Here is a 27,812-nt window from a genome sequence, read left to right on the forward strand (position 1 = left end):
TTTTATTTGTGTTTTAAATTCATAATCTTTCTAAGAAGTTTTTGTAATTTATCTTTAAATTTTTTCCTTTTATGTTTTATATAAATAAATTGTATTTATATGATGTATTTATAAAAATAAAATTCATTTATTCTTGGAAAAAATAATTTCAAAGATAAAATAAATAAAATGTCTTTTGAAAAATAAACTTTCCATTTTAATATTTATTTAGCATTAATAATTCTTTTTCAGTTTATTGTTCATTTATTTTTTAACTTGATTTACTAAAGGTAAACAAGATGTTGCATATCTTAATTAAAAATATAAAAAAAAACTTGTAATATTCGATTTATATGTACTTGGGTTCTATCTTAGTATGCCATTTTTCTATGGACCCAAACAATTGACTGCCCATTGCAAGATACATGAACGACAAACATCCATTTCCATGAGTGAGAAGTTACTCCCAGCATGAGAAACAAATCAAATGCAAAAGCCAGCACCATATGAAGTCCTCAAAATACAAAATTATACCAGAAAAAGCCAACACTAACACACCATGGAAATAGATTAGGGTAGATTTTTCATGTTCTTCACTTCTTCAGCACACTGCAAAGGAAGAAGCTTTGTCAGAGAATCTTCCCAATTGAAAAAACAACAAAAATAAGAGCATCGGCTGATTCATCACTGTAAGTTTCAGGGAGATACAAGAATATGATCGGTCATCTCACTTTTGCGGGAAAATTAAGGGGGAGGAGACCACCGGTAATTTAGCAAGTCCTTCCCAAAAAAAATTGCCTTGGGTTAGAAGAACCAACCACAAATTCTATCCTAGGTTTTCTAGGTAAATCAATAGCTTGACGGCCCAACATTGGATTTGTTTGAAATTGTAGTAACGGTTGTGGTGGTTCAAAATATTTTTTGTTTAGAAATGTAGCAAGATAATATATATATATTTTTTAAAATTATTTTTAAAATCAGTACTTCATAACAATCTGAAAACATAAAAAAAAAAAAAAATAAAATAACAAAAACAAATATTAAAATTTGAGAGAATGCAATTTCAACCGAGTAGTCATAAACCAACGCTGAAGTCCAGACAAACAAATTCCACTCTTCAGGCTTATTTTTCATTCGACACCAAATTCCAGTTTTCATCATATAAAGGCATACAAAACGTTTGGATATTAAAATAAGTAAATGTTGGTCCATCTCCTTTCTACAGTTCACACTTCAAATTTGTTACTTAGCATTCAAGATGCCGGATGACCCTAGTCAACAACTGTATAGATTTTGCATGGACAGTAGAACAAGATGCTAGATGACCCAGTCACAACTTTGTAGATTTTGCATGCAGTAGAACAACGAAAACCAAATTAAGCATTTGAAATACAATGTGTTCTTTAAAAGTTTAGAGTTCAATGGCAAGGTAATTGTATTTTTGACAAAAATATACATGGAATCGTCTGTGCCAAGTGGCAAAGCCCCCTCAAGAAGGCAGTTATCTCACAAATTCTCAAGAATATGTTGATCTGATTCTTGAACATACCCTTTTTTGTCAGTTCTTTATCGCAAATCCAATACTTTCATTTAATAGACTTATAACTCAAGAACTAATGGTATTAGAGCCTCCACAACTATCAACCTTGAAGATAGGTAAGATGAACAAAACGCACTCAAAAGATTTGGAAATACAAGCACGAAAACCAATAGAATTCAATGGGTAATCATAATTTTAACAACCTGTACATCAAATTGTCTCCAGTGCAAACCTCCAAGGAGTTGAACCTTAAAACTCAAAGGTGTATAACTAAACAACTGAAGATACTAGAGCCTCCACAACTATAAACAATAATATAGGTAGAATACAGACAAGATAAACAGAATGCACACCTCAAAAAAGAAAAGGAAAAGAAGTAGGATCAACAGAACTCACATAAAGAAAGTAGTATTAAATTAGAAAGCTTCTGGTGGAGGACCAACTGAATTGACATTAGGAAGTTCAATTCATTATTATATCTATATTTCAAGTTTCACTAAAGATTTTGTTTTGTTTCTTTCCTATTGCATGTATATTTTGTATAAAACTAGAGTTTTGGTGTGCCCATTAAAATGCATTTTTTATTTGGACAGCTACTTTTTATGGAAAATGAGAACTTGAGTTGATACCAAAGGTAGATTTCCATGTACGTTTGAGGTGGATTTCTTACGTGCTCTTATTTAGTCAGTGGATTCCTCTTGTTTATTTCACTTCTACAAAATAGTGAGGGTTGAAGGTGAAGAAATAACATGCTCATAAACACAGCTAAGATGAAGATGTTAAACCAGATGTTTGTACACACAAGAAAGGATTAGTCAAAAAATGAGTCCATCGGGTGAAGATGAAGATGGCAGCTATTAAGGATGAGGTCTGCGATGGTGTAGCCATATGAAACATAAACCTATGAATACAGTGGTAAGGAAGACATCAACTTAAAATGACATGAGCTGAAGTAATAAAAATTGATCTAGTGACAACAGATTCCAAAAAGAGCACCCACAACAGAATTAAATGAAGCAACTTCATGTAGCTCCCCAAGTGTGTGGTAAAGCGGAGTCAAATTAAGTTTGCTTGTGAAATTAAAAAATTTCACTCTTCTTCCTTGGCCCCCATTTTGAGAAATTTCCCGGTATAATGTTGCTTTTAAAGTTAGTTCATCCTAGCTATACTATGTGAACTACCAGCAAAAGGATTCTCACGGTATCAATTCACAATGGAATAAAGTACTCAATGAGACAAGATTGCTCACTTATAATAACTAATCCTGATTTAATTATTGCTTCGATGAGTTATATTGTCAAAGGAATCCTACAAAAGAGCTTGATCTAACTCTCTACAAGGAATGGAGGAAAACCCCATTATGCTCAACACTCATGGTGGAATTAGAAAACAAAGAAAGCTCACCCAAACATAATGGGGACTTGCCGAAAATGGCAGCATAACACTTGATTGCATATAAATGATGATAGACATGTAGCTACTTATGAAAGAAGTAGGAACTTACTTGTACAAGTAGGCAGCTATTCCGAGGATTATGATCAACAAAACAATATCAATACAGAAATTCCGACTAGATCTCAACTGGAATAGAATGGAAACTTGTGTCAGATTCAGAAAGAAGCCTAAATCTGGATGCATCTGAAAAGAATAAAAGTTTAAACTTTGTAAAGTTGAAAGTTCAATCACCTGGTTAACAGTGTCTTTAAGTCTAACATTGGTATTCTTAAGGTCAGCAGCTGCCTTGTCAACCTGTAAGGAAGCATAGAGAGCACTTCATATCAACTCTAAATTCCATATGAGTGGCACTGAAAGTTAGAAGGATACAGCAATGCTTCTCACCTTAGTGTCAATTTCATCCATCAAAGGAACTTGCCTGTCCAACTCCTGCACATATCACATAACACACTGAATTTAAATGCCATGGTCAATTACATATCTGCCAATAGTAACATACAAACAGCTTTTCTTACACATCCCACATTTCAAACATATTTTCCAGCACATGATAAGTACCTCATTCATGTCATGAGCCATATTCTTCAGAGTGTCCAAACCTTCTGAAATCATACTCAAACCTTGATCCTGGAGGAATGTGAAAGTTAATAACAAGGGAAACCATGGACCCAATAGCTTGCTTCAATTACAGGATGAAAGACAAACAGAGTGCCACTTTATCAGTCTTGCCTGCTTCATTTTACGCATTTCATACTCCTGCCTGAATTGACTAGATGTCTCACTTTCTTGAAAGTATTCATTATCAAACTGCCCATCTATTACCCAAAGGAAATACATAATTAGAATACACTAATTATCCATGAACCATGAGCTAACAAGGAGAAAAATCAAACATCACTTCCTAAATATAGAAATAAGCTACAAACGATTCAAAACTTCCCCACTCATAGCAATCTTAAGAATCATGAGAGAGAAAAAAGAAGCAATATCAACAGTTCAACACGATTTCAACACCAGTGGACAAATCACCTGAATCAAATTTGATTTCGGTTCGGGGAGCCGAAGTCCCCCAACCTCCAGTTTGTTTGAGTGCAGCTGAACTTCCATCTGGTATAGCTTGAATCCTATCTGGCAATGCAAGGACCAAATCATTTCGTGCAGCAAGTTCTTCTGTAGAGAGCCCTTTAACCTGTCAATACAGCGACCCTGATGCTGTCAATTCTATACTCTGGACCCTAATACCAATTCATGATAGAAAATCGTGAAGATCAAAGAGAAATCCAAGTATATTACGGAGTGATTTCACTTTCTGTAGCTAATTTCTCTACCAAATCAGTCAAAAATTACTTAAAGAGTCAAAGAAAACTAACCTTCTTTATTGCTAATCTCTGCAACTTAGGGACTTCCTCAAGCAATCTAGCTTTAGTTCGACGAAGCTCTGCGTTTATAGCAACAGCAGAGGCCTTACTTTTCTCCTTGGACGCAAGCTCTGCTTTCTTTATAGATCAAATCACACCAAATTCAATAATGCAAGCAGAAATACAGCTAACTGACCTTCCAATCAACAAAAACTAACACTCCAAGTCTATAAACGGACTTAACAGGAGTCTAAATCAACAAGCAGACACAAATTTTGAAACATGAAACAAATCCATTTAATTTCAAAGAGATCTAAGAGACCTGAAGAGCGGCTTCAATGTCAGCATCGACGGCGGCGTAGAGGCGAGCGAAAGCGTCGTCGCCGGAGACATTGAGATCTTTTTGCTTCTCGACGTCGTATTTGTCGTATTTGTTGCAGATCGCGTCTACGCGAGTTAAAATGTCAATCACGCTCATTTATTATTATTATTAATTATTAGCTGCTGTTTCAAATTACTGAATGTTGGGGGAGGTTTGAACGAATGGAAGAGAGAAGAGAAGAATTTTGAGTTGAATCGTTTGAATTTGAGGCTTTGGATAATAATTTAGCACGAAGCGGTTTCCCAGTTTCAGCTTTCTTTGAAATCTCCACCCGAAGGAACATCATCATCAATTTCCTTCTCACTGGTGGTAATAATAAGATATTTTGTAAATTGGGGACTAATTTAAACAGAAGCTTCAAAATCGGGGACTAACATGCTTGCGGTTTTCTTCTTCTTATTTTTTAAACCAAAGAAAAGGTAAAAAGGAGGGGAACGTGGCGGTAAGTCCTTTGTGGTTTTAACTTTTAACCGCTCGACCATCTAGGTTTAATTACTTTAAGTTTTTATTAAAAACAACATTTTAAATAAAAAATAAAAATTTCAGAAAAAAATATAAACTTCGATTGAAGAAATATATTTTTTCCTTCATAATTTCAATCCTATAAACTTTTGTGGATATTTATTTTAATTATAGCAAAATTAAATAAAAATTAGTTTTAAACATTGCCCGCGACATTACATGAGTGGAAAATCAAGTAAAATACTATAACCAGTTCAATTATATCCTTTAAAATATATATATATATATATATATATAAAAGGCTGTTAACAGTTTCTTTTCTTTAGCAAAAAAAAAAAAAAAACGCGGTAACTTTGAGAAATTGTCTTCTCTTTCTTCCTTTTCGTTTTCCTTCGTTTTATTCGCTAGAATGTTCTTGCGTGGTGTAGAAAGACCTCGGAGCATTCGACCGACCCATCTTGCCTTACTTCCGAAGCATTCGACTCCATTCCATGAAGGCATTAAGGCGGCTACCTCCTCTTATAAAGACAGAGCACCGCACCCTTGATCTTTCCCATCATCAGCGATCCTAGCACACATTCATTCGATCTGAAGCCTGCTTTTCTTTTGTTCTATCAAAATCTCAGATATTTTCTTAAATCCCTGCAAGCATGCAGATCTTCGTGAAAACCCTGACAGGCAAAACCATAACTCTTGAAGTCGAGAGTTCTGATACAATCGACAACGTCAAAGCCAAAATCCAAGACAAAGAAGGTATCCCTCCTGATCAGCAACGCCTGATTTTCGCTGGCAAACAACTCGAGGACGGCCGTACCCTTGCCGATTACAACATCCAAAAGGAATCCACACTCCACCTTGTTCTGAGGCTTCGCGGCGGTATGCAAATCTTCGTCAAAACCCTAACCGGCAAAACCATAACTCTTGAAGTCGAGGGTTCCGATACTATTGACAACGTAAAGGCCAAGATTCAAGACAAAGAAGGTATCCCTCCGGATCAACAGAGGCTAATTTTTGCTGGGAAACAATTAGAGGATGGTAGGACCCTTGCGGATTATAATATCCAAAAGGAGTCCACCCTTCACCTTGTCCTCAGGCTTCGCGGTGGGATGCAAATCTTCGTTAAGACTTTAACTGGAAAGACAATCACGCTTGAGGTTGAAAGCTCTGATACAATTGATAACGTTAAAGCCAAGATTCAGGACAAGGAAGGGATTCCCCCGGATCAGCAGAGGCTCATCTTTGCAGGGAAGCAGTTGGAAGATGGGAGGACTCTTGCAGATTATAACATTCAAAAGGAGTCTACTCTGCATCTGGTACTGCGTTTGAGAGGCGGGATGCAGATCTTTGTCAAGACTCTCACCGGGAAGACCATCACTCTTGAAGTTGAGAGCTCTGATACGATAGACAACGTGAAAGCCAAGATTCAGGATAAGGAAGGTATTCCACCGGACCAGCAGAGGCTTATCTTTGCTGGGAAGCAATTAGAGGATGGGAGGACTCTTGCGGATTACAATATTCAGAAGGAGTCTACTCTCCATCTCGTGCTCCGTCTTCGAGGTGGTGGTTTCTAAGCGGAACTTAAATTTGGTGGTTATATCTCTTCTTTTCTTTTTTATCAATAAAAATTATTAATATTTTGTTCGAAATTATACTCTGAAATTCGTCCTGTTAAATTATATATATCTCAATACCTTTTAATTATATAAATTCGAAGCACCGATTAATTCTATTTAGCATAGGATCAGAATAACATGTGAAAGGGTCCTGCATCTTAAATTGCCGTTCAACAATTAACTAGCAACCCATTGCTTCTTGAATCTGGCTGAATGCTTTAAGATCCAAGTGGACATGATGTGGAGTCCAGTGTTTCTCTGCTCTGCTTTTGTTAGCGGCATGCTCTGTTTCAGGATTCATAATATTCCGAGTTTGATCTTCTTTGCCTACACCTGTACCGGGGAAGGTGACTTGGAATCGATCTTGCATTTTTACCTAACGAAGGTTCACTGCTCACAACTACAAGGAAAAATACAAAAATTAGGAATTGCATAACCAAATCAACACAATAATGCCCAAACTCAAAATCTTTCATTCTCTGTTGTTTATCAGAGGAGAAATCTTCCATGTCAATGTCACGCTCAAAAAATGTTGGCCTGATGAATTGAAGGAGGGGGAGTGGTGGTCGGTTCAAGAGCATCCCTGTCCTCTTTTTCTACAACATGTTTTCTGTTCTCGTGAGAACTTGGAATACTGGGGCTGTCTGTCTCCCGGCCGCCATTTTCAACACAGGGCTTTCTTGGTGATGCTTGTAAGCCATCGGGCTCGCCTCTGTAGTTAGGCAGTAAATGAACGGGGGACATGGCATGCGTTGGGATGCCTGGTGCGCACTCGTCGCTGGTGTTATAGTGCTCGGGTGTCGGTTCTGTTTTATGTGTTTTCTTGCGGTGGTGTGCCAGTTTCTTAGTGCCTTGGCAAGTCACTCCTTGAAGATTGTTGACCTCATGGTTGAACCCATCTGATTTCATAATATGGACATAATTGCTATATAATTTTGTAATACTGAAACTATAGCAAGATCATATGAAAAAACAAAGATAATAATGACTAAAGTTAACAAAGAACAAAAACACATGTGATGTGAATGAGAGAGAATCACCAAATAATTTATTAGAGATACTATTTAAACCTATTATAAAATTTGAAACTAGAAAGATCTAAAATAAATTAATTTGGTTGATTATGGATATTTAAGTTAATAAGTTATAAAGTTGGTAGATTAAATTTTTATGTACTGTTTAGACCATATTTAAAGCTATAAATAGATTTTTGTTACTACTCTAGTTAGGATAAAAATTAAACATCTCAAGATTTTTATCAATATATAATAGAATTAGTAATTCATAACATCTTTAAAATTTGGTTAAAAGTTATTGCATGAGGTTTGCTATTTATTTTATTATGATTTGTAGATTTTTTATTCAACAAGGAAAAAATAACTGGTAGAAATTAGGATTATTTTAGGAAAGATTTCCATGTTAGCAACTTGTATTTCTTTTTTTTTTTTGTGATTTTTTTTATAAGGTTTCCTTATCATTCAAGAAAATTAAGAGACAATTTGAACTTACTTTATTAATACATAATTTTATAATAACAAGCATAAATTTTTATTTGAATATGAGATAGAGCTGAAATTCTATCAAATATTTCTTTGGACTTATTTTACTAATACATAATTTTATACTAACAAGTATAATTTTTTATTTGAATATTGGATTGAATTAAAATTTTATTAAAAAATTTCCAAGTTTTTTATATTGGGTTATAATTTAATCTAACAATGTCATATTTCTTAAAAAATAAATATAGAAAAACCTGATTTGTAAATACCCATTTTTATCTATGAACGATGATTCAAGTCCGACTCGTATAAATTTTCTTTGGATGCTACGATTTAAGGTCAGATATATAGATACTTTGCTTTCTTTCCATTACTGACCGGAAATTATAATAAATGATGAAAGCAACCAATACACCCATCATATGATTATGAATGGAAATTGATGGTTCTCGCAAAGCCATACATTCTTTACAAGCTTGTCAAGGGACGGCGACGTTTCTTTGTGCTGCATTGACCGTCTATAAAATCATTAATTTCCACGCACCACGCGGGTATAGGAGAAATTAAGAGGTGAAACTTCACGGAAAATCTCCATTGTCTGATCCAAAAAAAAAAAAAAAAAGGAAGAGAAAATCCTGTTTATTTCTCAAGTCAATTATTTTACGTCGAAAGAAAGATTATTGAGGCACGCGGTTTTTTTCCTGTCCATTTCCATTGCGTGCTGTGATAGAGAGAGAAAGTTAGTTTAAGAAGGGAGAAAATATAATTGAGCTTTGACCAAAAAAACAAACACAACATTATTTATTAATAATTAAAGTTGTTCTGATTAAAAAAATATGTAAGAGATATTGTTAATGCTAAATATCCAATAAAATTGTAACGAGAATACTAAAATAATTAAAAAATATTAACATTCTTATTAAATTAAAAAATATTTTTTAAAAATAACCGTTAGACTCCATCTATTATATAGATAAGCTATACATAAATTATAATATAAAACACTTTTGAAATATCATAAAGTTAGAGAGACTGATCAAAAGTTTTGTAGATATAACAAAACCCTCCATATTTGTAGACATGATTATTAGTTTGGTAGATAAACAATAATAAACTCACTATTTAATTTTGGTAAATTTATTTATTTATTTAAAAATTATTTTTTTGATTTTTTTTAATTTAATTAGTTCTTAAAAATACTAATTAAAGATATTAATTTTGCATATAAAAGAGGACTTACGACGAATCTACATATTTTTAAATAATAATACAATTATGCATATATATATATATATATAGACACAAACATACATACAAGAACAGAGCTAGGATTACTTGTTAGGGAGCCAAAGCTAATATAACAGGATATAATATTTTTTTAATCTATTATACATGAATGTAAAAAAATGACAAGAAAATCATCCTCCATTTAATTGCAAAGTCTTATGTTAATAATCATCATCATTAAAAAAAAAAATCATTCAGTAGTTGCTGTCAAAACAAGAAGAGTTAAAATAAGTCGAATCAACCCTGTCAAAGAGTGGATAAATTGTTGATTTTTCTATTTTAACCAATCCTTGCCATAAATTAGCAATTGATGATATATTATTTAACTTTGGATGACTGAGTACATCAAGCTCATAATACTGCAATTGAAATCTCAAATGATTTTTTTCTTGATCAAAAAAATCTTCAGGATAGAACTTGTCAATAAGTAGGTACATATCTTCAACACTAAATAATATATAATTATTTTTATGATCTAAAGTTATGCTCAACTCAAGAAGCTTGATCACTTGCTCATTAAATCTATTATTTAGCTTTTGCAATTGTTGATCAATGATAAATATAAATATATTAACTTAGTAGTGATGCTCAATTATTACTGATTTTTTTACAGCGAGATTGTCTCATACTAGAAAAACAAACATCCATATTAAGAACTTCAATGTCTTAATGTTTACAGAATGATGTCACTTCTTCTAAAAGAGTTTTCTAACCATCATCTCTTAAGTAGTCACCTAATGCGTAACATTTAAAATATCTTGAGATTTTTGTTGTAAGGCTTGGCAAAGTACATTAGTAATTCTCATAACATTCTTTGTCATATTTAAGATGAAAGCAAAATCAAATAACATTAGCAACTTAAATGAAAAGGCCGCATCACCATGTTGAGAATAAGTAAATCCATCTGAAGTAATGTTTTCAAGAACCAAGCAAGTTACCCCATATATTTTTATCAAATTACAAATTGATTTGAAGTGTGAACTCCATTTGCTATCTCCAGTTCATTGCAAACCACCTACTTAATTAACATTATGTTAAAAGTTCCACCATTTCAAGAAAATTACCTCTTTTTTTAAAAAAAAAAAAACGTTCATCACGCCCTTTAAAAGCATATGTTTGAAATACGAGTCCACAAACAATATCTATTGAAGCTTTAATACACAATTGATCATTTAAAATTTCTTGAGTAGTTTGCCTATTAACTATCTTCTCAATATGACAACTGATTTTTTCAAAATTCTCAAGCACTTGGTAGCAAATCTATAAGCTGAATTTGGATATATTTTTTCATATGAGCAAAAAAAGCATATTATTCCCTATTAATAACTTTCTTCCAACAATTGAATCCTTTAATAATAAATGTGTTTGATCCTAGCTTTTCAAATGGCTTACTTGGAAATAAATAGCAAGGGAAACAAAATACAATATTTTTCACTGAATATTCAAGTCATGGATAACTGTTGAATCAATGAGACTGAAATCAACGAGAATGTTTTACATTAGTTAGCAGATATTTAGACATCAAAGGTTGATATAGCCCTAAATTCATAGATGCCCTTCGAATTTCATCTTGTTGATTAATCTAGTATTCTCAAATTTGAGGATGATTGCTTGGATCTCTACTTAAATTAGCAATGTTAATTCTAGGAGGAGGCTACTCACTAATCAATGCAAGTTCTTCATAAACTGAAGCACATTAAAGTTGCTCAACCATAACTTCAACATTACACATTGAAGTTGGTTTCCTAAATTGTTAGTTATCAATATTTTTTTTTCTAAAATAAAAAAAAAATCAATTTTTCTTATTTTGTTCATGGTTCAACCTAAAATCAAAACATCATAAATTTTATTATTTTATGTTTTAAAAATGAATACAAATGACGATGTGCAGAAGTAATAATCAGAACCAAAATTAAATTTTTACATGTAAACCACGCTAACATATACAAGCAAAATTAACATATTAAAAAAAAGAAACTCATATATAAAAGCAAATTTGATATAAAAATAGAATTATTAGTTTCTAAAAAAGAAAAACTTACACTAAATTAAAGTTGGGTATGTGCTCTTCAAAGAACTCAATTTGGCTAGAAAAATGTGTCTAATTGTCTTTTGGACCTAGAAATAGTAAGGTACATGTAAGAAAAAATTAGTAATTTAGTTGGATTTGCTAAAAACAAAACATAAAAAAAAAAAATTAAGCATAATAGAAACAAACCTATAAAATATATCTAATTGATTAGGAAAAAAAATTCACCTATAACAAGAATTCAAAAAACAATTGGTAAAACCTCATTAATTTTTTAACAAACATCCCAAAACAAAACAATAATAAATTTTAAGTTTGAGTCACCAATATATACCTTGTTTTGATAAAAGATAAATTAATTTTTATGACTCTCCTTCAACCTTTAATTCTGCTTGCCATTTATATTTATATTTTTATTTTTAATTTTAATCTTTTGTGTTTGGGGAGGACAAAAACAATTGAATTGAAAAAGTTGTTTATGTTGTTTTTTCTAAAACATAAAATAAAATAAAAAGTTTTAAAGTCTGAAGAGCATAATGAATAGTGTGAGAGTGTAACTTGTCTGAAGAGCATAATGCTTTGCTTTATGGTTGGTTTTATATTTTTTTTTAGTTTTCGGTTAATTATTGTTCTTGAACTCACTGTAGAAGAAGAAGTTTCTTAGAAAGTTTCAGCTGGCTGTTTTTAGCAAGGATTCCAATTTCCTTGGAGCTGGAGGATTGAAGATGATCGTGGAAAGATGGTCAGCTGTTATTTGTTTTTCTGTTTTTCCCTTGCTGCAATTTTACTGAGGTTAATAGTACGTATTTCTTCTTCTTTTTTCCACTTTAAAGGTAGGAGAATTTAGATTTGTGGAAAATTGGATTTTTGTATACAAAGGCTCGTTATGATATTTTTATTAAAAATTAGCTGATATTTTGAAGATTTAACAGTCAATGACGGTAAAGGGACTAAATTTATTGTTTCCCAAATTAGAGGGACTATCTTATTACTTCGTTAAAAACGCAGGGATTAAAAACTAAATTACTGTAGAGGTATCGACATCAGGCATACGCGTCTGCAAAAGTCTTGGCAATCTCCTGATAATTTATAGTGTTCTCCATCAACCTTAGAATATTAACAAGGTAGAAAAAAACAAAGTAGAATCTTGAAGAACCGATCATGGCTGCAGAAGATACTTCAATTCACTCGCTTGAACACACACCAACATGGGCACTCGCCACAGTTTGTTTTGTTTTCATATCCGTTTCAATTGTCCTGGAGCACATTTTTCATCTCCTCACAAACGTAAGTACATATTCCCAATAGTTTAATTATTTTTCCCAGGTAAATATGCATCAAGCTAGCTAACATAAAAGGGTGATACAGTGGCTTAACAGAAGTCGAAGAACTGCTCTGGGCGAGGCAGCGGACAAGCTCAAATCAGGTGTAAAACATATATAGCTCCTTATTAATTGTATATGTTGTGCATCCACTTAATTAACTAACCATTTGGAGGTGTTTTTTACAGAGTTGATGTTGTTAGGAATTCATGTCATTGATGCTGGCGGCGACCCAAAAACCTATTTCTAAAATCTGCATACCAGCCCATCTTGCGAACTCCATGCTTCCTTGTCGTAAATTATCCAAACTCGCTGCAGTACAAAATTATGGAAACGTTGCCGGTAATTTTGTTGGGAGTTTGTCTTTAGAGAATGGTCTGCGTGGTAAGAATATTTTATGGGGACATAGGAGCTTGTTAGCAGACGATGACGGTGGAAATATTTCTGATGATCCTTGTTCAAAAGTATGGCTCTTCAATTTCTTCTTTCTTCTCATGTATTTTGTTAGTTCTATTCATACAGTCTAATTATGATCAACAATTTCAGGGAAAGGTTTCTTTAATATCAGAAAAAGGGATCCATCAGCTTCACATATTCATTTTTGTGCTAGCAGTTATGCAAATTTTTTATAGTGTTCTAACCATGGCTCTTGGCTGGACCAAGGTACTTAAAACGCTCTCTTAACATCAGGTTTAATGTGTTTTTTTAGAATGAATCTAATGTTCTTCTTGGTTACGATACAAAATTAATGTTTTTGTGACATTATTATCATAGATGAGGCGGTGGGAAGCTTGGGAGAAAGAAAGTCGGACAACTGAATACCAAGTTGCAAATGGTATGTGGTCATCATGCATAAGAACTCCTTTTCTTTTTCTTTTTTTTTTTCTTTTTGGATAATATCATGCATACCTAATGAGAAGTGGAGTGAAATTAGAAATGGGAGAAGTTAATTTATTCTCCTTCTGCATTCTAAAACCCTCTTTCCTTACCAATTTTTCTCATGGTGGTGATGATGATTCTGATGTACTTCTCTAAATACATCAGAATCACCACCACCATGAGATTTAAACGACTGAGGAAGATGAAAAATGGACAAGATCATCATAATAGATCAAAGAAAGGCTATTAGCTTACGTTATTGATTCTTGATTTGGGAACATATCAATGGCAGTTCTTTCGTTTCACGAGCTGCAGTCCACGTACATCAGTAGACTTGAGAAAGTCTTTTGAGGCCATGCTTGACTTCAAGTTGTGGTGCAAACTTCGCGGATTTTTTAAGCCGTCGAGGAAAAGAAACGAAAAGACCTACCATGCATGCATAATTGCCACTTGGATGATATTTATTGATACGATGTGTCAACATAAAAGAGAAAAGATGGCTGCACAGCCTGCACCCGTATGATGATGTTGGTTTCATTTATTATCACCAACAAGTTTGCAAGTGTGTTTCGCTATACGCAGCGGTTGAGTTTCGAAAAAACCACAGAAAAAATTATGTTTGGTGAAGTGTCGATCAGCGTTTTTAAAATATAGGACCCATTAATAAATAAGACAGAAACTCAGTTTCAACTTTCAAGAGAAGTGCTCTTACCTAACTTTTTTCTCTCTTAAATTTTGTTTTTTCATAGATCTATTTACATTGCTACACATATCTCTTAAAATTCTTTTCATCAGATCCAAAAACTTATTCATCTCTCTTTTTTGTTTGGAAATCACATCTTTGTTAAAAAAATTTGATTTTGAAATTCTAGTAAAACCCCGTTTATCCTCTTCCATCATAACTCCGGCCCCCTCTTCACACTTTCTGCAATAATATATATTTATCTCTCTAAAACCCTCCTTCAAACCCCACAATTTATCTCATTTTCCCTTTAAAATCCTTTTTTTTTTTTTTTTTCTCTCCATAACACAAGTGTACTCCCCATTTGCTATCAGCCCGGATGGAAAATTCTACCCAAACACAAACACAGCAGATAAACAAAGACTATTAATAATCCAATCTTAATATTTTAACTCAAAAACTATAAAATTAATACGTGTATTTTTTATTCATTTAATTTTTAAAATTATTATAAAACATAGTTTTAACCAAACACTCTTAAAATATTTTTTTTATTTAATATTAATTTCAATTATAATTTTAACTAAATATATATTTTATCGAACCAACCATAACTAAAAAAAAATATTTAATTTTTTTTTTCAAATCATAACCATAAAAATTATCACAATGTAAAACATTCTCAAATAAGTTAACCGGAATTTCAAAACCCAAACCACTTGTATTATTGTGCATCAGCTAGTTAATGAAATATGGTCATAAATGGTGGCCATGTTATGCAATAACTAAAATATTTGAGAGATTTTCTTTTTAGGTAAATAGTTTTTATTTTATGGTGATGACCATGTTTAAAACTTTAAATATTGCTGCTGCTGCTGCTGCTGCTGCTAATAATAATAATAAATACGCACACTGTTAGAGAGTAAAATGTAGCATCAACCATTCGAATTCACAACAGATAAATATTTGTTTTGAAAACTTCAAGAGATTAATTTAGTGGTCCTGTTTATTGATTAGATCCAAATCGATTTAGACTTACAAGACAAACAACATTCGGGAGACGGCATATAGAGACTTGGGCAAACATATCACCTCTCCTATGGATGGTGAGTTTACTTTTTTATTATTCGTATGATGATGATGGCGGCGGCGGCATGAGAAGAAGTTAAGTATTGGAGATAGTTGGATTATAAGTTCTCTAATGACTGCATTTGGATGAACAGATATGTTTCTTCAGACAGTTTTTTCATTCGGTAGCAAAAGTTGATTATCTCACCTTGAGACATGGTTTTATCTCGGTAATGATCTTCCAAATACTCCATTAATCTTCCTGCATTAAACCTTATATAACTGGTGTGTGTGTGTGTCATCATAAGTATACATGAGATGATCAAACCTGTCTTCTCCATGCTCACTGATGTATGGTGATGTGTGCACTTTTAAGGCTCACTTGTCAACCAGGAACGTCAACCATTTCAATTTCCAGGAATACATACAGCGATCCTTGGACGACGATTTCAAGGTCGTCATTGGCATCAGGTATTCTCACAAGCTAACAACTATCCCCATGGTTAACTTGTTTTCCTTTTCTTTTTCATTAAACATATACAGATCTATGTATTTATATATGCCTCTTTTTGGCAGTCCTTTAATGTGGTTTATGGTGGCAATTTTCTTGCTGCTGGACGTACGTGGTAAATACGGTTTGCCGTTCATCTTCTGTATTCACCTTATTTATGCTTCATTTTCTTTGCAATTATATATTTCTTCACATGCTATTTTTTTTTTTTTCTGGGATGTTCAGGTTGGAATGTATATCACTGGATTTCCTATGTTCCACTCGTGGTAATTAACTAAGTTTATTCAAGCATTGTTATTGATTTTATCACAGCGGATAAGGTACATGTTGCAATCATCGGTAGCCATATCTGTGCTCTAAAAGGGAAAACACGAGTTTAACGAAATCCTTGTCTTGTAATTCTTCTATATATCAAGTTTTACAACAGCCGACTTCACTGATATTGTAGATTGTGCTGGTCGTGGGAGCCAAACTTGAGGTGATTGTTGCAAAAATGGCTTTCCGAATCGATGATAAAAGCTGTGTGAGCAGAGGAACCCCTCTTGTTCAACCAAATGATAATCTCTTTTGGTTCGGTCAACCAAGATTTGTTCTTGTTCTTATCCATTTTGTTCTGTTTGTGGTAATTATTCCTCCTCTCTATAAACTAGCTAGCTAGATCAAAAGGGAAATACAATAAGAAATTAATTAAGTAGCTCGTATCGATGCTTTCGGACATGCATGGTGCTAATACTTGTTACTGATCAACCTGTAGAATGCATTTGAGTTTGCCTTCTTCATTTGGGTTGCAGTAAGTGTTTTAATCTCTCACTCGTATCTTTTTTCAACTCTCCTTCTTGTGATTTAATTTATTAATTTAGTTGAGGGAGAGAGCATAGCATTTTTATTAGAAAGTCTATGACATTTTCCTATGTTTGATCTTTTTTCCAGATACAATTTGGGCTCGAATCATGTTACCATGAGAACACTGCATTTATTGTCACAAGGGTCGTGTTAGCGTAAGATTCTCTTTTTTACATAATTTAAAAGAAGTGATTTTTCATTTTCATTTATAATTTATAAGAAATTATTTAAATTGGAAATATTCGATTAAAAAAAATGGCTCAAACATATATATATAATTAAGGATAGTATAGAAGGAGTTACGTAGTTTTTGACTTTTGACTTTGTAACTAATTTTTAATTTTAAATAAAAAAACTATTCCTTATCAAATATATTTATGATTTTTTGTTAATTAAAGTAAAAAAAAAATAATCTAAATTAATTTACATAAGTCATCCCAACCGACATCAATGTGCCATGCATTACAAATTGAACATTTAAGACAGTGGGGGGTTAACCCAAAGCAGTTTGTAGTACCTGGCAGTCTCAGGATCAGTGGGCTCTTCATTTTCTTAACTAAATATTTAGGGGGGGAAATAATTCAAAGTTTTGATGATCAACTAAACAAGTCTCTTTAATTGTCAGGACTCTAAATATTGTTTAGTATTACAGTGATTGATATTTTTAAAGTCTTTTTATTTAGAAACATATTGAAATCATATTTTTATATTTTTTTTAAATTTATTTTTGATATTAATAAAAATTAAAAAAAATTCAATTCCTTTTAAAATATTTTTAAAACAATAAAAAATTAACTAGTTCTAAATATCATTTTGCTCAACTCAGGATCACAGTTCAAGTCATATGCAGCTACATTACCCTTCCGCTCTATGCACTTGTCACACAGGTAACTTAATTCCATATAATTAAGGATTCCAAATTTGTTCTACCAACTTGTATCCTGCTAGCTCTATTTAAGAACCCTTGTTTTTGTTCTTTTCCCCTAAAATGAATTTCATCATATATATATATGATGATGATGATGATGATGGTGATGGATTTTGCATGTACATATGTTGCTAGATGGGGTCTCAATTCAAGAGCAAGGTACTAGAAGAGCAAGTGGCTCATATTATAAAGGAACGGCATGCTGAGGCGAGGGAAAGAGGGAAGAAGCAAGATCAATATTCTTTACGGTCACCGCGTTCTGCTTTGTCTACTGATCGGAGCATCAAAATGTACAGTCCCATCAGATCGCCGAGACCACCAATATTACATGAACTCACTCTGCCATCCAACGAACAGCAGATTGCTGCAAAAGATAATGAAAAACGAAGCCCGGCTCATCCATTAATCTGGGCATCATCCTGGGAAATCATGCTAGAAATTATGCAAACAACGAAGGTCGTATGGATCATCATATTCAAAAACCATGCATGTTGAAGGAGAAAATTCATATTTATATGTATGATCATCAACACTGGTGTGGGTTGTCTTAACCCAGAAATAATTCGACTGTAAGTGTTTAGAGGAATTATTTGGCATGTTAGCTTGTTGTGCTTATTTGAAGATACTACAGTTATATTGTCTTCAAATTGCCAACTATTAAATATTTTTATTATTATATGTTATATAGTAGTAATTTATCTTATCATTTAGTATGCAATTTAACTAATTATCTTGTAATTATGTTAGTAATAATAATAATAATAATAATAATAATAATAATAATAAAAGAGATTCACTACTAGAAATTCTACAACGAAATTACCAACGAACTAATTTTGTTCTGTAAATTGTGGTGATAATTATCGATGGACACTATTCCTGTCTGTAATTTTTGTTGGTATATACGATGGAATACTGCGGATGTACCAATTCGAATGGTTAGATATTATAGTTGCAATGTAATTCATACATAAAAGTATTTTTTTTTATTTTTCTAAATTGAAAATATTTGATTAATTTAATACAGGTACTTGTTTAATCTCAAGAAAAAGGTTAAGAACAAGGCGCATGTTGAGGTTTCGATATGTGAAGCCTATATTATTGAGGAGATTTCAATATTTATCTCGTACTATTTCAAATCTCATTTGAGAACAAGAATCAATCGTGTTCCACAACATGATAATGACGGTGAAGTGTCTTCCAATGGGAACTTGTCAATATTCTTCAATCCTGGATGACCCACACCTAAAAATACCATAAGGGGAAGATATTTGTCGGAAATAGAGCTCAGACAAGCACACAATTATGTTATTTAATTGTGATAAGCTGAGACCTTTTATTCAGTAAGTAGATGTACTACTAATTAAACTTTGTTAAAAATATACTATTTGTATATTGTAATATCATAAACTCATATAATTTGGAACAACCTTGCAAACAACATCGATGATATTTACTGTCCAATAACTCACAACTGACCGAATCCTAAATATTTCAATCACAGGATGAACAATTTGTAACGTGGTTCAGAACACATGTAAGCACTATAACAAACTCATTATCTCTTGCAAAATTACTATATGTCATTACAAAATTCTTGTTTACTATTTATTGTTGTATATTATATACAAGGTTTATCAAATGGAAATGAGTGCTACTAAGTCATTATCTTCACTAAGCCTAGGCCTTGAAAGAAAAATTAAGTGCTACAACGAGTATTTTATCAATGGATATGTGTTTCATACTGAAGAATACTGGCATGGAAGAAAGACATACAACAATGGTGTTTGTGTTAAGGGATCAATTAGTATTGAGTTAGAAATTGATTATTATGGTAGATTAGAAGAGGTTATCGAACCGCAATATCATAACGAGCAGAATATAGTGTTTTTATTCAAATTCTATTGGTACGACACCACTGACAGAGGAATCAGAGTTGATCCTCACTATGATATGGTCGAAATCAACTCAAAAGCTAGACTTCACAATGTAAACAATGTCTTTGTTTTCACAAAGCAATGTCAATAAGTTTATTACACATACACCCCTTCCTTTAGAAAGGATTGATCAAGAGTTGATTGGTTATCTGTTTTAAAAATGAAATTCAAGGGTCATGTCGAGGTTGTTAGAGATGAGAACGAAGACACAAATGTGCGAGATGAAGCATTTCAAGTTAGTAAATTGGTTGAACCATATCAAGTTGCTTCTTTGATTGATTTGGAAGAAAAATCAATTTTTCATGTTTTCAATGATAGCCTTGTTGATGTTGACAAGCAAATATAGATGAAGATGATGATGATGATGATATACATATTAAAGATTGCGATGGATCTGATGATTATTCAATTGACAACTAAGAAGAAGAAAATTCTAACTAACTATCAGAATAAAAAAAAAGTGTAAAGCATTTTTGTATAATGTAATATATATTATGGATGATATATTGTAACACGAAATAGTTATTTTATAAGTGTTAACTGTTATTATTATTTTGTGCGACGAGCAGTTTGTAATTTAAGTTTTTGCAAGAAGGTAAATAGGCAATACAAACATAATCTTTCCTGCACAGTGCATGATCACCGACATCCATACCGAAATATTACATTCCATCAACATTTATCGGTAGTTCATAATTACTGACAAATTCACCAACAGATGGTGCAAATTCCAAAAAGCGGGTATTAAATGCATATCTGACCGCGTGCCGTTGCTGACAGAATTACCAATGAACTGCGAAAAATATGGAGGGTAATTAAAAATTCTGGTGCGAAATTCAAAATTTACCGACAGATTTTTGAAACATCACTGACAGAATAACTAAAATTAATATTATTTAAATGTCCGTCAGGGATTTCGTCGGAAAAATTATGTTATAAATCCTAACGATCGCCCCTTTAGTTCATTTTTTATCTGCTTGGTTTAACAGCTCTCATTTTCTTTTTTTCTTCTCTCTTATTTGCTTCAAAAAGATTGATTATTGCTTGTAATCTCTAGGTCTATCTTCAACAAATTAAAAGGTATGTATTTCCATCTAATATATTTAATGATTTTATTTTTTCATATTTTCTTTGTTTTAGTTATTGTTATTTTTGTTTTGGTGTATTTTTATAATGTAGATAAAGTCTTGAAATAAACACATTAATAAGGTAAGCATTTTTCATTCCTAAAGTCTATAGTTTTTTTTTTAATTTGTTGAATATATTTTATTGTTTGTATTACCATAATAATTGAATACTTTTTTAATTTTAATTTTTATTGTTGAATTTACCTTGTAATTAGTAATTGAATATAGAGAAATAAATTTAATTATTTTATCTCAGTTTTACTCTATTATTGCATGATATTTGTTTAATTATTTCCATTAATTTTATGACAAGGATAATGAAAGATGATATGTGATTAATTTGTGTGTTATATTATGTGGTTATTGAATTGGAATCGTATGATGTATAAACTTAATTATAGGTTCTTTACAGACACAACATGAGCAATAGTTTATTGCTAGTATTTTTAATTTAGGTAATGGTGATGTATGTGTGTATTTTAAACTTTCTCTATGGTGTAAAACTTTTTGTCTATCTTTTGTTGTGTAAATGAAGTTTAAAAATAAAAATACATGTAAATTAACTTTTAGTCTTTATTATGTTTGTAACTTGACATTAAACTTACTTTGTATATAAATTATTCACATGTATTGTAATTTATATTGTATTCATAATTGTTGATTTTAATATAATGTAGTATACTTAATGCCAATTATTAAAAATAAATGTGAAATTGGATGCTTGGAAGGGTAGATTAAGTCTGCTCTTAAATTGTGATTGTGATGTTATCAATATTTGAGTCTGCTAAAAAAATTGGATGATTGGAAGGGTAGATTGAGTTTGCCCTTAAATCAATGCCAACTATTGCTTAGGTTGTGGCTATTGTCAATATTTGCAAGTTTGAAAACTTTGGGTAGTCTCCAATATAAAGGAGGTGTTTCCTATTTTTTTTTAATAATCAAATTTAATCATGTAATTATTTGTATAAAATTGTGTAGATGCGTAGAACAAAATCAATAACTCATCACTTACATATGGTTGCAGCTAGTTCTTCTAACAGTGAGGTACTGATCAAGAAGAGGCACTTGTGGCGACTCACGATGCTGCTTCTTCTAACGCGGTTCCACAATGCAAAGGCCGTTTGCCTTCACAGCAGAATCAATTCACCCACAAGTACGAGACACATTGGAAAGACGACCTTTCAATGTAAGTTTGTTTCGATTTTTTTTTTTTAATTATAACATAATTTATGAAAAACTAATCAATATTTCATTAATTTAATTTATTTCAGGTTCACAAACATTGAGGTTGCCCAAGTAATATCATCGGCATTTAAATCATCGATGGAGATTCTATTATTTTAATGGAGTCGGGTATCCAGACATCTTGAATGGATATCGAATATTGATGCATGGTTTGACAAATTTGAGGTTAGTGTTAATTTCTAATTTCTAGCTTATTTTTAATAAATTATTAATATAATTGTAAATAAATTATTATTTTTATTTTAAATAAATTACTTATACATAACACAAATTTGACTAGGACAACACGCATGACAATATTATGAGGAGTGTGGGAAAATCATGCGGCAACTAGGTTGTGTGATTTTTGGTATGAAGCACAAAAAAAAAACAAAAAAAAAACGTGAGAGATAGAGGTCTCTAAGGCTGGAATGGACATGGCAGTTTGGAGGGATTTCAAATCGCTACACATCCCTGGAAGATCTTTGGCTACAATATATTGAGCGTGTGACGTCTGAGCGGATTTACCAAAGTTCGCAATCCATGCTGGCAACTGGAACCAACAAATTCATGATTGATAAATTATGTTTTGCAAGATTCATAATTTGAGGGCCATTTTCTTATACGTCATTCAACTTGGTGTCAATATTTACTGTTGAATTTTTTTATTCTTCCTACTTTTACATCATGCTCGTTCCTTTTTATTGCAATCAAAACATTCATTCAATGGGTTGAGGAATTACCGATTAATTATTCAAAGTATAGAGACTTGAAGGTGTTAATGAAAATAAACATAAGCTCTTTCTCTAACAAAGGAGATTGAATTCGCACCCCTACTTCTCACCACCCGATGATTCTTTTTTTAATCACTTATTGTTTCATACTTTAAAGGGCAAACATGTTTAGGGCCACTTCCATGTTAAATTTATACTAGTGTATATATTCATCAACTAGATCTATATACTTCTTGATCTGGATTCCATCTAGACTCAAATATAAGGTCAATGTAGCACCACTATAACTTACTTATACCATCTTGATATAATATTTCCTCAAGTGGGTCTTAGGATATTCAACACTTGTATACTTTGTGAATTTAATCACCTTAAACTTTTATAGGATGGTTGTATCTAATAACAAACACATCTCAAATGCCTTTATAGAATCATACATATTCATACCCTCAACTGCCTTTAAATGCTCTTTAATTGCTATAAGTTTCTGAACATCTGATTCTTCGATAAACTTCTTGTTCAAGAATTCTTTTACTGTAGCTTCTAAAATAGAGTCAAACCTCACTTATTGGTAGGTCAGAAGCACCAAAAAAGATAAGGAGCCTTAGGAACTAAGCATCAAGAGCTAAGAGAATGTGTTGTGATGGGGTGTGTACTTTCAAAGTATTCTCTTTATTGAAGGACCCTTCATTAGATGGCCTAATCTAAAGATTTTGTTCAAGCAAACTAGTAAGCCTAGTTATTTAACTTATCATAAATTTCATATCCTTCTAGTAGTTTTTCTCCAAAATGTTTCTTCCTTCATTTTCCATGACTTGGTCCATTGTAGCCTTTCAAGGAAAATTAAGCTTTCAAATTATGCTTTGTGTTTGTTCCTCAACTCTATAAAGAAACGCCAAATTGGAATGTATAAGCATGAACATTAACAAAAAAATAATAATAAAAAGATTGGTTGGGTTGGATATGGAGTAGCTTGTTGTGGAATGTGATAAGAATTGTTGAATCTTTTAACATTGTAAAGAAGTTTGACAATCACTTTGGTGTCCCTAAATTCTAAGATAAATCTTTTTTTTTTATGGCTAGACATGATCCATTTGCGGGTCTTGGCATGGCTAAAAAAAAGAGAGGGTAGTATGTTTTGGATATTCTACTTTGATTTTTAGGGATGACTTTACCAGAAAATGGACGATTAAAGAGGGAGGAAAAGGGTTGTTTAATGATCCGTGGTGATGTTATGGCTAGCTAGGTGTTGTTGGTGCAGTGTCTAACGTTAGTTAAATTTGGTTGTGACGAGGGAAATTTTGTTGCCCGAGATGGAGAAGGAAAGGAGGTGAGGGTGTAGTTACAGGAGAAGAAATTGATTACCTAGGTCTGATAGATTTTGTTCTTTTCTTTGAATTATACAAGACTATTTTCTTGAAAATAAAAGGAGAATCTATTTTTTTTTTTTTTCTCTGTTTTTTTTCCCTCATATTTATATTGTTTGGACCTATGCAAAATAGAAAAAAACAAGCTGGAAAAAAATATTATTAATAAAATTTTACATTGTTTCCTTCTTAATTGTGGATTTCTCATTAAATAATTTTTTTTCTTAGAATCTCTCTAGTTTTTAAAATTATGTTTTATTTCTTATTTATTTTTCCAATCTTATCTTGATTCTCTATTTATTTTTCCACATTTAATCTAATCACCCATTATATATTTTTAGTCCTTAGTCTCCTTCTTCCTTTCCTCTCATTTCACCCCTTAAATTTTTATTTTTTTTTTCTTTTCTATCTTGTCACACACACAAAAATAGTGAAAATTATAAAACAATGAAATTTGATCAAACTTCATTGAAAAAATATATTTTTTAGGGATTGTTTTAAAAATTCATGGGAAAAATTAAGGTATAAAATAAGTTATGATAACCATAAAACTAAATAGCAACTTATTTTTTTATTTTACCCTATCAATCCTAAATCAGCTCGTCGAGATGTCTCCAGCAATAAGTTATATGGATACAGCACGTGTTGATGAAGTTTGTAAGTCATTACTCTATAAAGTAGTGTAAAGTAGTGTAAGAGGAAGATAAGTTATTTGTCACTTGATGTTTTTTATGTAAACTTTAACATAAAAGGACTCGACTTTATATATAAAATTGTTATACAACCAAAAGGGAAAAAAAAAACAGAGTTTAGAGAGCTTTCATTTGGACATTCACAAAATCAAGACAATAATAATTTAAACTTGATGTCGAGTTTTCTCAACTAAGGAGATTGATGTAGGAGGTTTTTAAGGAAAATTATTTTTTTTAATTATTTTTTTCCTATTTAGCTTAGGAAATTAAATAATATGTTTAATAATTTTATTTTTCCTAGTTTTTTTTAGGAATTTTATTACTTTTTCTTTATTTTCAAGTTTTATATTTTGCTTAGATTGATTTTTAGACTTATCTAAATAATTATAAATTACTTAAAAAAATTCAATAAAAAAAAATTTTTAAATTAAAATTTTTATGTAATTTTTCTAAAGAAATTTTTTGTGTTTCTATCCTCATTATCCTTTTATATTGTTTTTATTTGTGTCCAATAGCCACGTAGCATGATCCAAGTGGCTTTGGGACAAAACAGTCATTTCAGTCCGCAAAGGATGTGGAAATAAGAGACTCCGTGTTTCATGACCACATCCTCCACTGTCCAAGGTTCCACTCCCACCACTTTCTTTCCACAATTGCTTACACTTATTCCTTCTTCTTTTCACCACCACCACATCCCATTAATGCGAATACCTACTAATTACAGCTCTCTCAATCTCTCTAACATGGCAGCTGATCATAGCTATCCACTGTGTCTACTAGGAGTCATGGATCGTCTTTGGTTTCACAAAATCATTTTGTTCTCGGAACCCACCACTGTTCCTAAAACCCTTCAGCAACCTCAGCTCATGACAACAGAATCTATTACATGCCCATCAACCTCGAGCATCACATTAGCAACTCCTCCTAATGAAGAATCTTTATCATCTCCTTCAGTCCCTCTTCTTGAAGACCTGCAAATCTCTCCTGCAGAGTCACCTACAACCTCTCCGCTGGTAGTATATATTGAAACCCAGTATTCGTTTTAACAATATAAGGCTTGACACACACACACACACACACACACACTTCCTTTTTATTTTAACTTGTGCATTCTTTCTTGTTTGTTACTATGAAAAGGATATTGACTCCAGCAACGAGGAGGAGGAGGAGGAGGAAGATAAGGATATTAACCAGAAAGAAAGGAGAATGAGATTGAGTGTTGCACAAAGAAGTACTCGTTCACATTCTTCATCACCATCAACTCAAAAACGTCCCAAATATTTTAGACGTTCAGGTTCGTTGACTATCCTGCCGAAATCCATGAGCTGCAGGAGCTTGGGAGAGTTGGAACTTGAAGAAGTTAAAGGGTTCATGGATCTTGGTTTCATATTCAAAAAAGAATACTTGAGTCCGAGAATGATGAGTGTTGTCCCTGGATTGCAAAGACTTGGACTGTACCAAAATAGACAGAACATAAGTCTCAGAGACAGTAAAGAAGCTGAAGATCATGATGAACTAATTAGAAAACAAGAGGAGGACGAAGAGAAAGGTGTTATTAGACCATATTTATCAGAATCTTGGCTAATAAAGAGACCCGATTCACCGTTATTAAATCTAAGGGTGCCAAGAGTATCTGTAGCTGCTGACATGAAAAAACACCTGAAGTTCTGGGCCAGAACTGTTGCATCTGAAATTTAGCCAGAATCTTGACAAAATGTGCAGGTTCTTTCCAGCTGAAATCGTAGGAGCTACTAACAAGCAAATTCTGATACTCGAAAGATCAACAACTCATTTATCTTGAGAATAGATTCTTTCTAGTCCACCGACAGCTGCAACTGTAAAAAAAACAAGCTTGACTTGTATGTGTTGATTGATAAATAAATAAAAAGAGGTGGTGAAAATGTACTTTTTGGTCTCTGTTTTAACCTGTAGTATGTCAAGATAGATGAAGAATTTTGGTGATGAGATTGGAAGTGTTTTATCAAACCATCGAAAAAATCTAAAAAAAACAACAGAAAAATATTAATGTTTTTTCAAAAAATAAAATAAAATACAATGTTAAAAAGTGATGATACCAATTCTGGCAATTCATAAAAAAGGGTATGTATATTTTTTTATTAAAATAAATGTTAGGGTCAGTTTATATATATTTTAATTAATTTTATAAATTTTAAATTTAATAATTATATAAATTTTCAATAATCATTATATTTATGGATAGAATATAAAAAAAAAAAAAAACAAATCCTTAAAAGATAGGGGTATATATTATGTGTTCACGAGGGAGTGAAAAGAGGTCCTACCGTGATCGTGATGGAGGAATAATGAGAAGATGGCTTTTGGCATCAGCCAATAGCCCCTTCTATGCTACAAAAAGTTCGTCTCTTATTGTGGGGTCGAGAGAGTGGACTCTAAGCATGTGTTGTTTTGCTTCTTGTGAAAGGGATCTTGTCGTCTTTTTCTTGATTGGATTCATGGTTATCTTAATATTGTGAGCACTCACAGTCACAGGAGGGCTGGCTATGTGATGGCAAGGGAGTAATATTACTCAAAATGAACAAATCCTGTGGAGCGGTTATTTTGCTTTTGTCTTTACTTTCTTACCTCGTATTCTCTCCATTTAAAGACAATGCAAGTGTCATGTGGTCTTACCTGGGAGATGCCACCAAGGAAATTCTTTTCTGATTTTTTTGTGGCTTTAAAATTCCCAATTTGGGCAAACACAGTTAAAACGCAGCAGATTACTTGTTTGTAGTGCTGTTACTTCGTTTGCTGACTCATATTACGCTACAAATCAAATAAGAAAATGTTAAAATAAAAAAAAATATATTGCTTGACTTTAATAATGAATTTATTAGATCAATCTTGAAATATTTTGACCTAATTCTTTG

At 32.2% G+C, this 27,812-nt stretch overlaps 3 protein-coding genes and 1 long non-coding RNA gene across 4 annotated transcripts; 3 read left to right on the top strand and 1 right to left on the bottom strand.

The window, feature by feature from the left end:
* Positions 1 to 294: 294 nt before the first annotated feature.
* LOC118048571 (syntaxin-71) lies at positions 295 to 5,013 on the bottom strand. The gene is made up of 9 exons (XM_035058340.2): positions 4,655 to 5,013; positions 4,345 to 4,470; positions 4,004 to 4,163; positions 3,704 to 3,789; positions 3,533 to 3,601; positions 3,359 to 3,403; positions 3,206 to 3,268; positions 3,024 to 3,100; positions 295 to 588 (listed from the first exon to the last, which is right to left on the bottom strand). Exons 1-9 carry the CDS (start codon positions 4,808 to 4,810, stop codon positions 573 to 575), a joined length of 798 nt encoding a protein of 265 aa, XP_034914231.1. The 5' UTR covers positions 4,811 to 5,013; the 3' UTR covers positions 295 to 572.
* A 560-nt stretch (positions 5,014 to 5,573) lies between these two features.
* On the top strand, positions 5,574 to 6,822 carry LOC118048570 (polyubiquitin 3). Its single transcript, XM_035058339.2, has one exon. The coding sequence runs from the start codon at positions 5,827 to 5,829 to the stop codon at positions 6,745 to 6,747; it is 921 nt and encodes a 306-aa protein (XP_034914230.1). The 5' UTR covers positions 5,574 to 5,826; the 3' UTR covers positions 6,748 to 6,822.
* Positions 6,823 to 12,695: 5,873 nt separating this feature from the next.
* Positions 12,696 to 18,546, top strand: LOC118048569 (MLO-like protein 3). The gene is made up of 15 exons (XM_035058338.2): positions 12,696 to 12,894; positions 12,976 to 13,033; positions 13,118 to 13,393; positions 13,476 to 13,592; positions 13,704 to 13,764; positions 15,508 to 15,596; positions 15,714 to 15,788; positions 15,935 to 16,029; positions 16,135 to 16,184; positions 16,295 to 16,335; positions 16,518 to 16,691; positions 16,824 to 16,859; positions 17,000 to 17,067; positions 17,739 to 17,799; positions 17,976 to 18,546. Exons 3-15 carry the CDS (start codon positions 13,139 to 13,141, stop codon positions 18,333 to 18,335), a joined length of 1,482 nt encoding a protein of 493 aa, XP_034914229.1. The 5' UTR covers positions 12,696 to 12,894; positions 12,976 to 13,033; positions 13,118 to 13,138; the 3' UTR covers positions 18,336 to 18,546.
* A 6,906-nt stretch (positions 18,547 to 25,452) lies between these two features.
* Positions 25,453 to 26,826, top strand: LOC118048568 (uncharacterized). Its single transcript, XR_012170113.1, has 2 exons — positions 25,453 to 25,934; positions 26,059 to 26,826. It is a non-coding gene; the product is annotated as an uncharacterized lncRNA (long non-coding RNA).
* Positions 26,827 to 27,812: the final 986 nt, after the last annotated feature.

Source organism: Populus alba, chromosome 6 (genome assembly GCF_005239225.2).
Source record: "Populus alba chromosome 6, ASM523922v2, whole genome shotgun sequence".
Classification (NCBI taxonomy): domain Eukaryota; kingdom Viridiplantae; phylum Streptophyta; class Magnoliopsida; order Malpighiales; family Salicaceae; genus Populus; species Populus alba.

Bases quoted from the DNA above. Each gene is read 5' to 3' on its own strand.
- LOC118048571 (XM_035058340.2), bottom strand. From the start codon at position 4,810: ATGAGCGTGATTGACATTTTAACTCGCGTAGACGCGATCTGCAACAAA. The intron at 4,471-4,654 runs GTCTCTTAGATC...TGATCTATAAAG, and splicing joins ACATTGAAGCCGCTCTTCAG to AAAGCAGAGCTTGCGTCCAA. The intron at 4,164-4,344 runs GTTAGTTTTCTT...CTGTATTGACAG, and splicing joins AGAGATTAGCAATAAAGAAG to GTTAAAGGGCTCTCTACAGA.
- LOC118048569 (XM_035058338.2), top strand. From the start codon at position 13,139: ATGTCATTGATGCTGGCGGCGACCCAAAAACCTATTTCTAAAATCTGC. The intron at 13,765-15,507 runs GTATGTGGTCAT...TTTATTGATTAG, and splicing joins TGAATACCAAGTTGCAAATG to ATCCAAATCGATTTAGACTT. The intron at 16,336-16,517 runs GTAATTAACTAA...CTGATATTGTAG, and splicing joins TTTCCTATGTTCCACTCGTG to ATTGTGCTGGTCGTGGGAGC.
- LOC118048570 (XM_035058339.2), top strand. From the start codon at position 5,827: ATGCAGATCTTCGTGAAAACCCTGACAGGCAAAACCATAACTCTTGAA.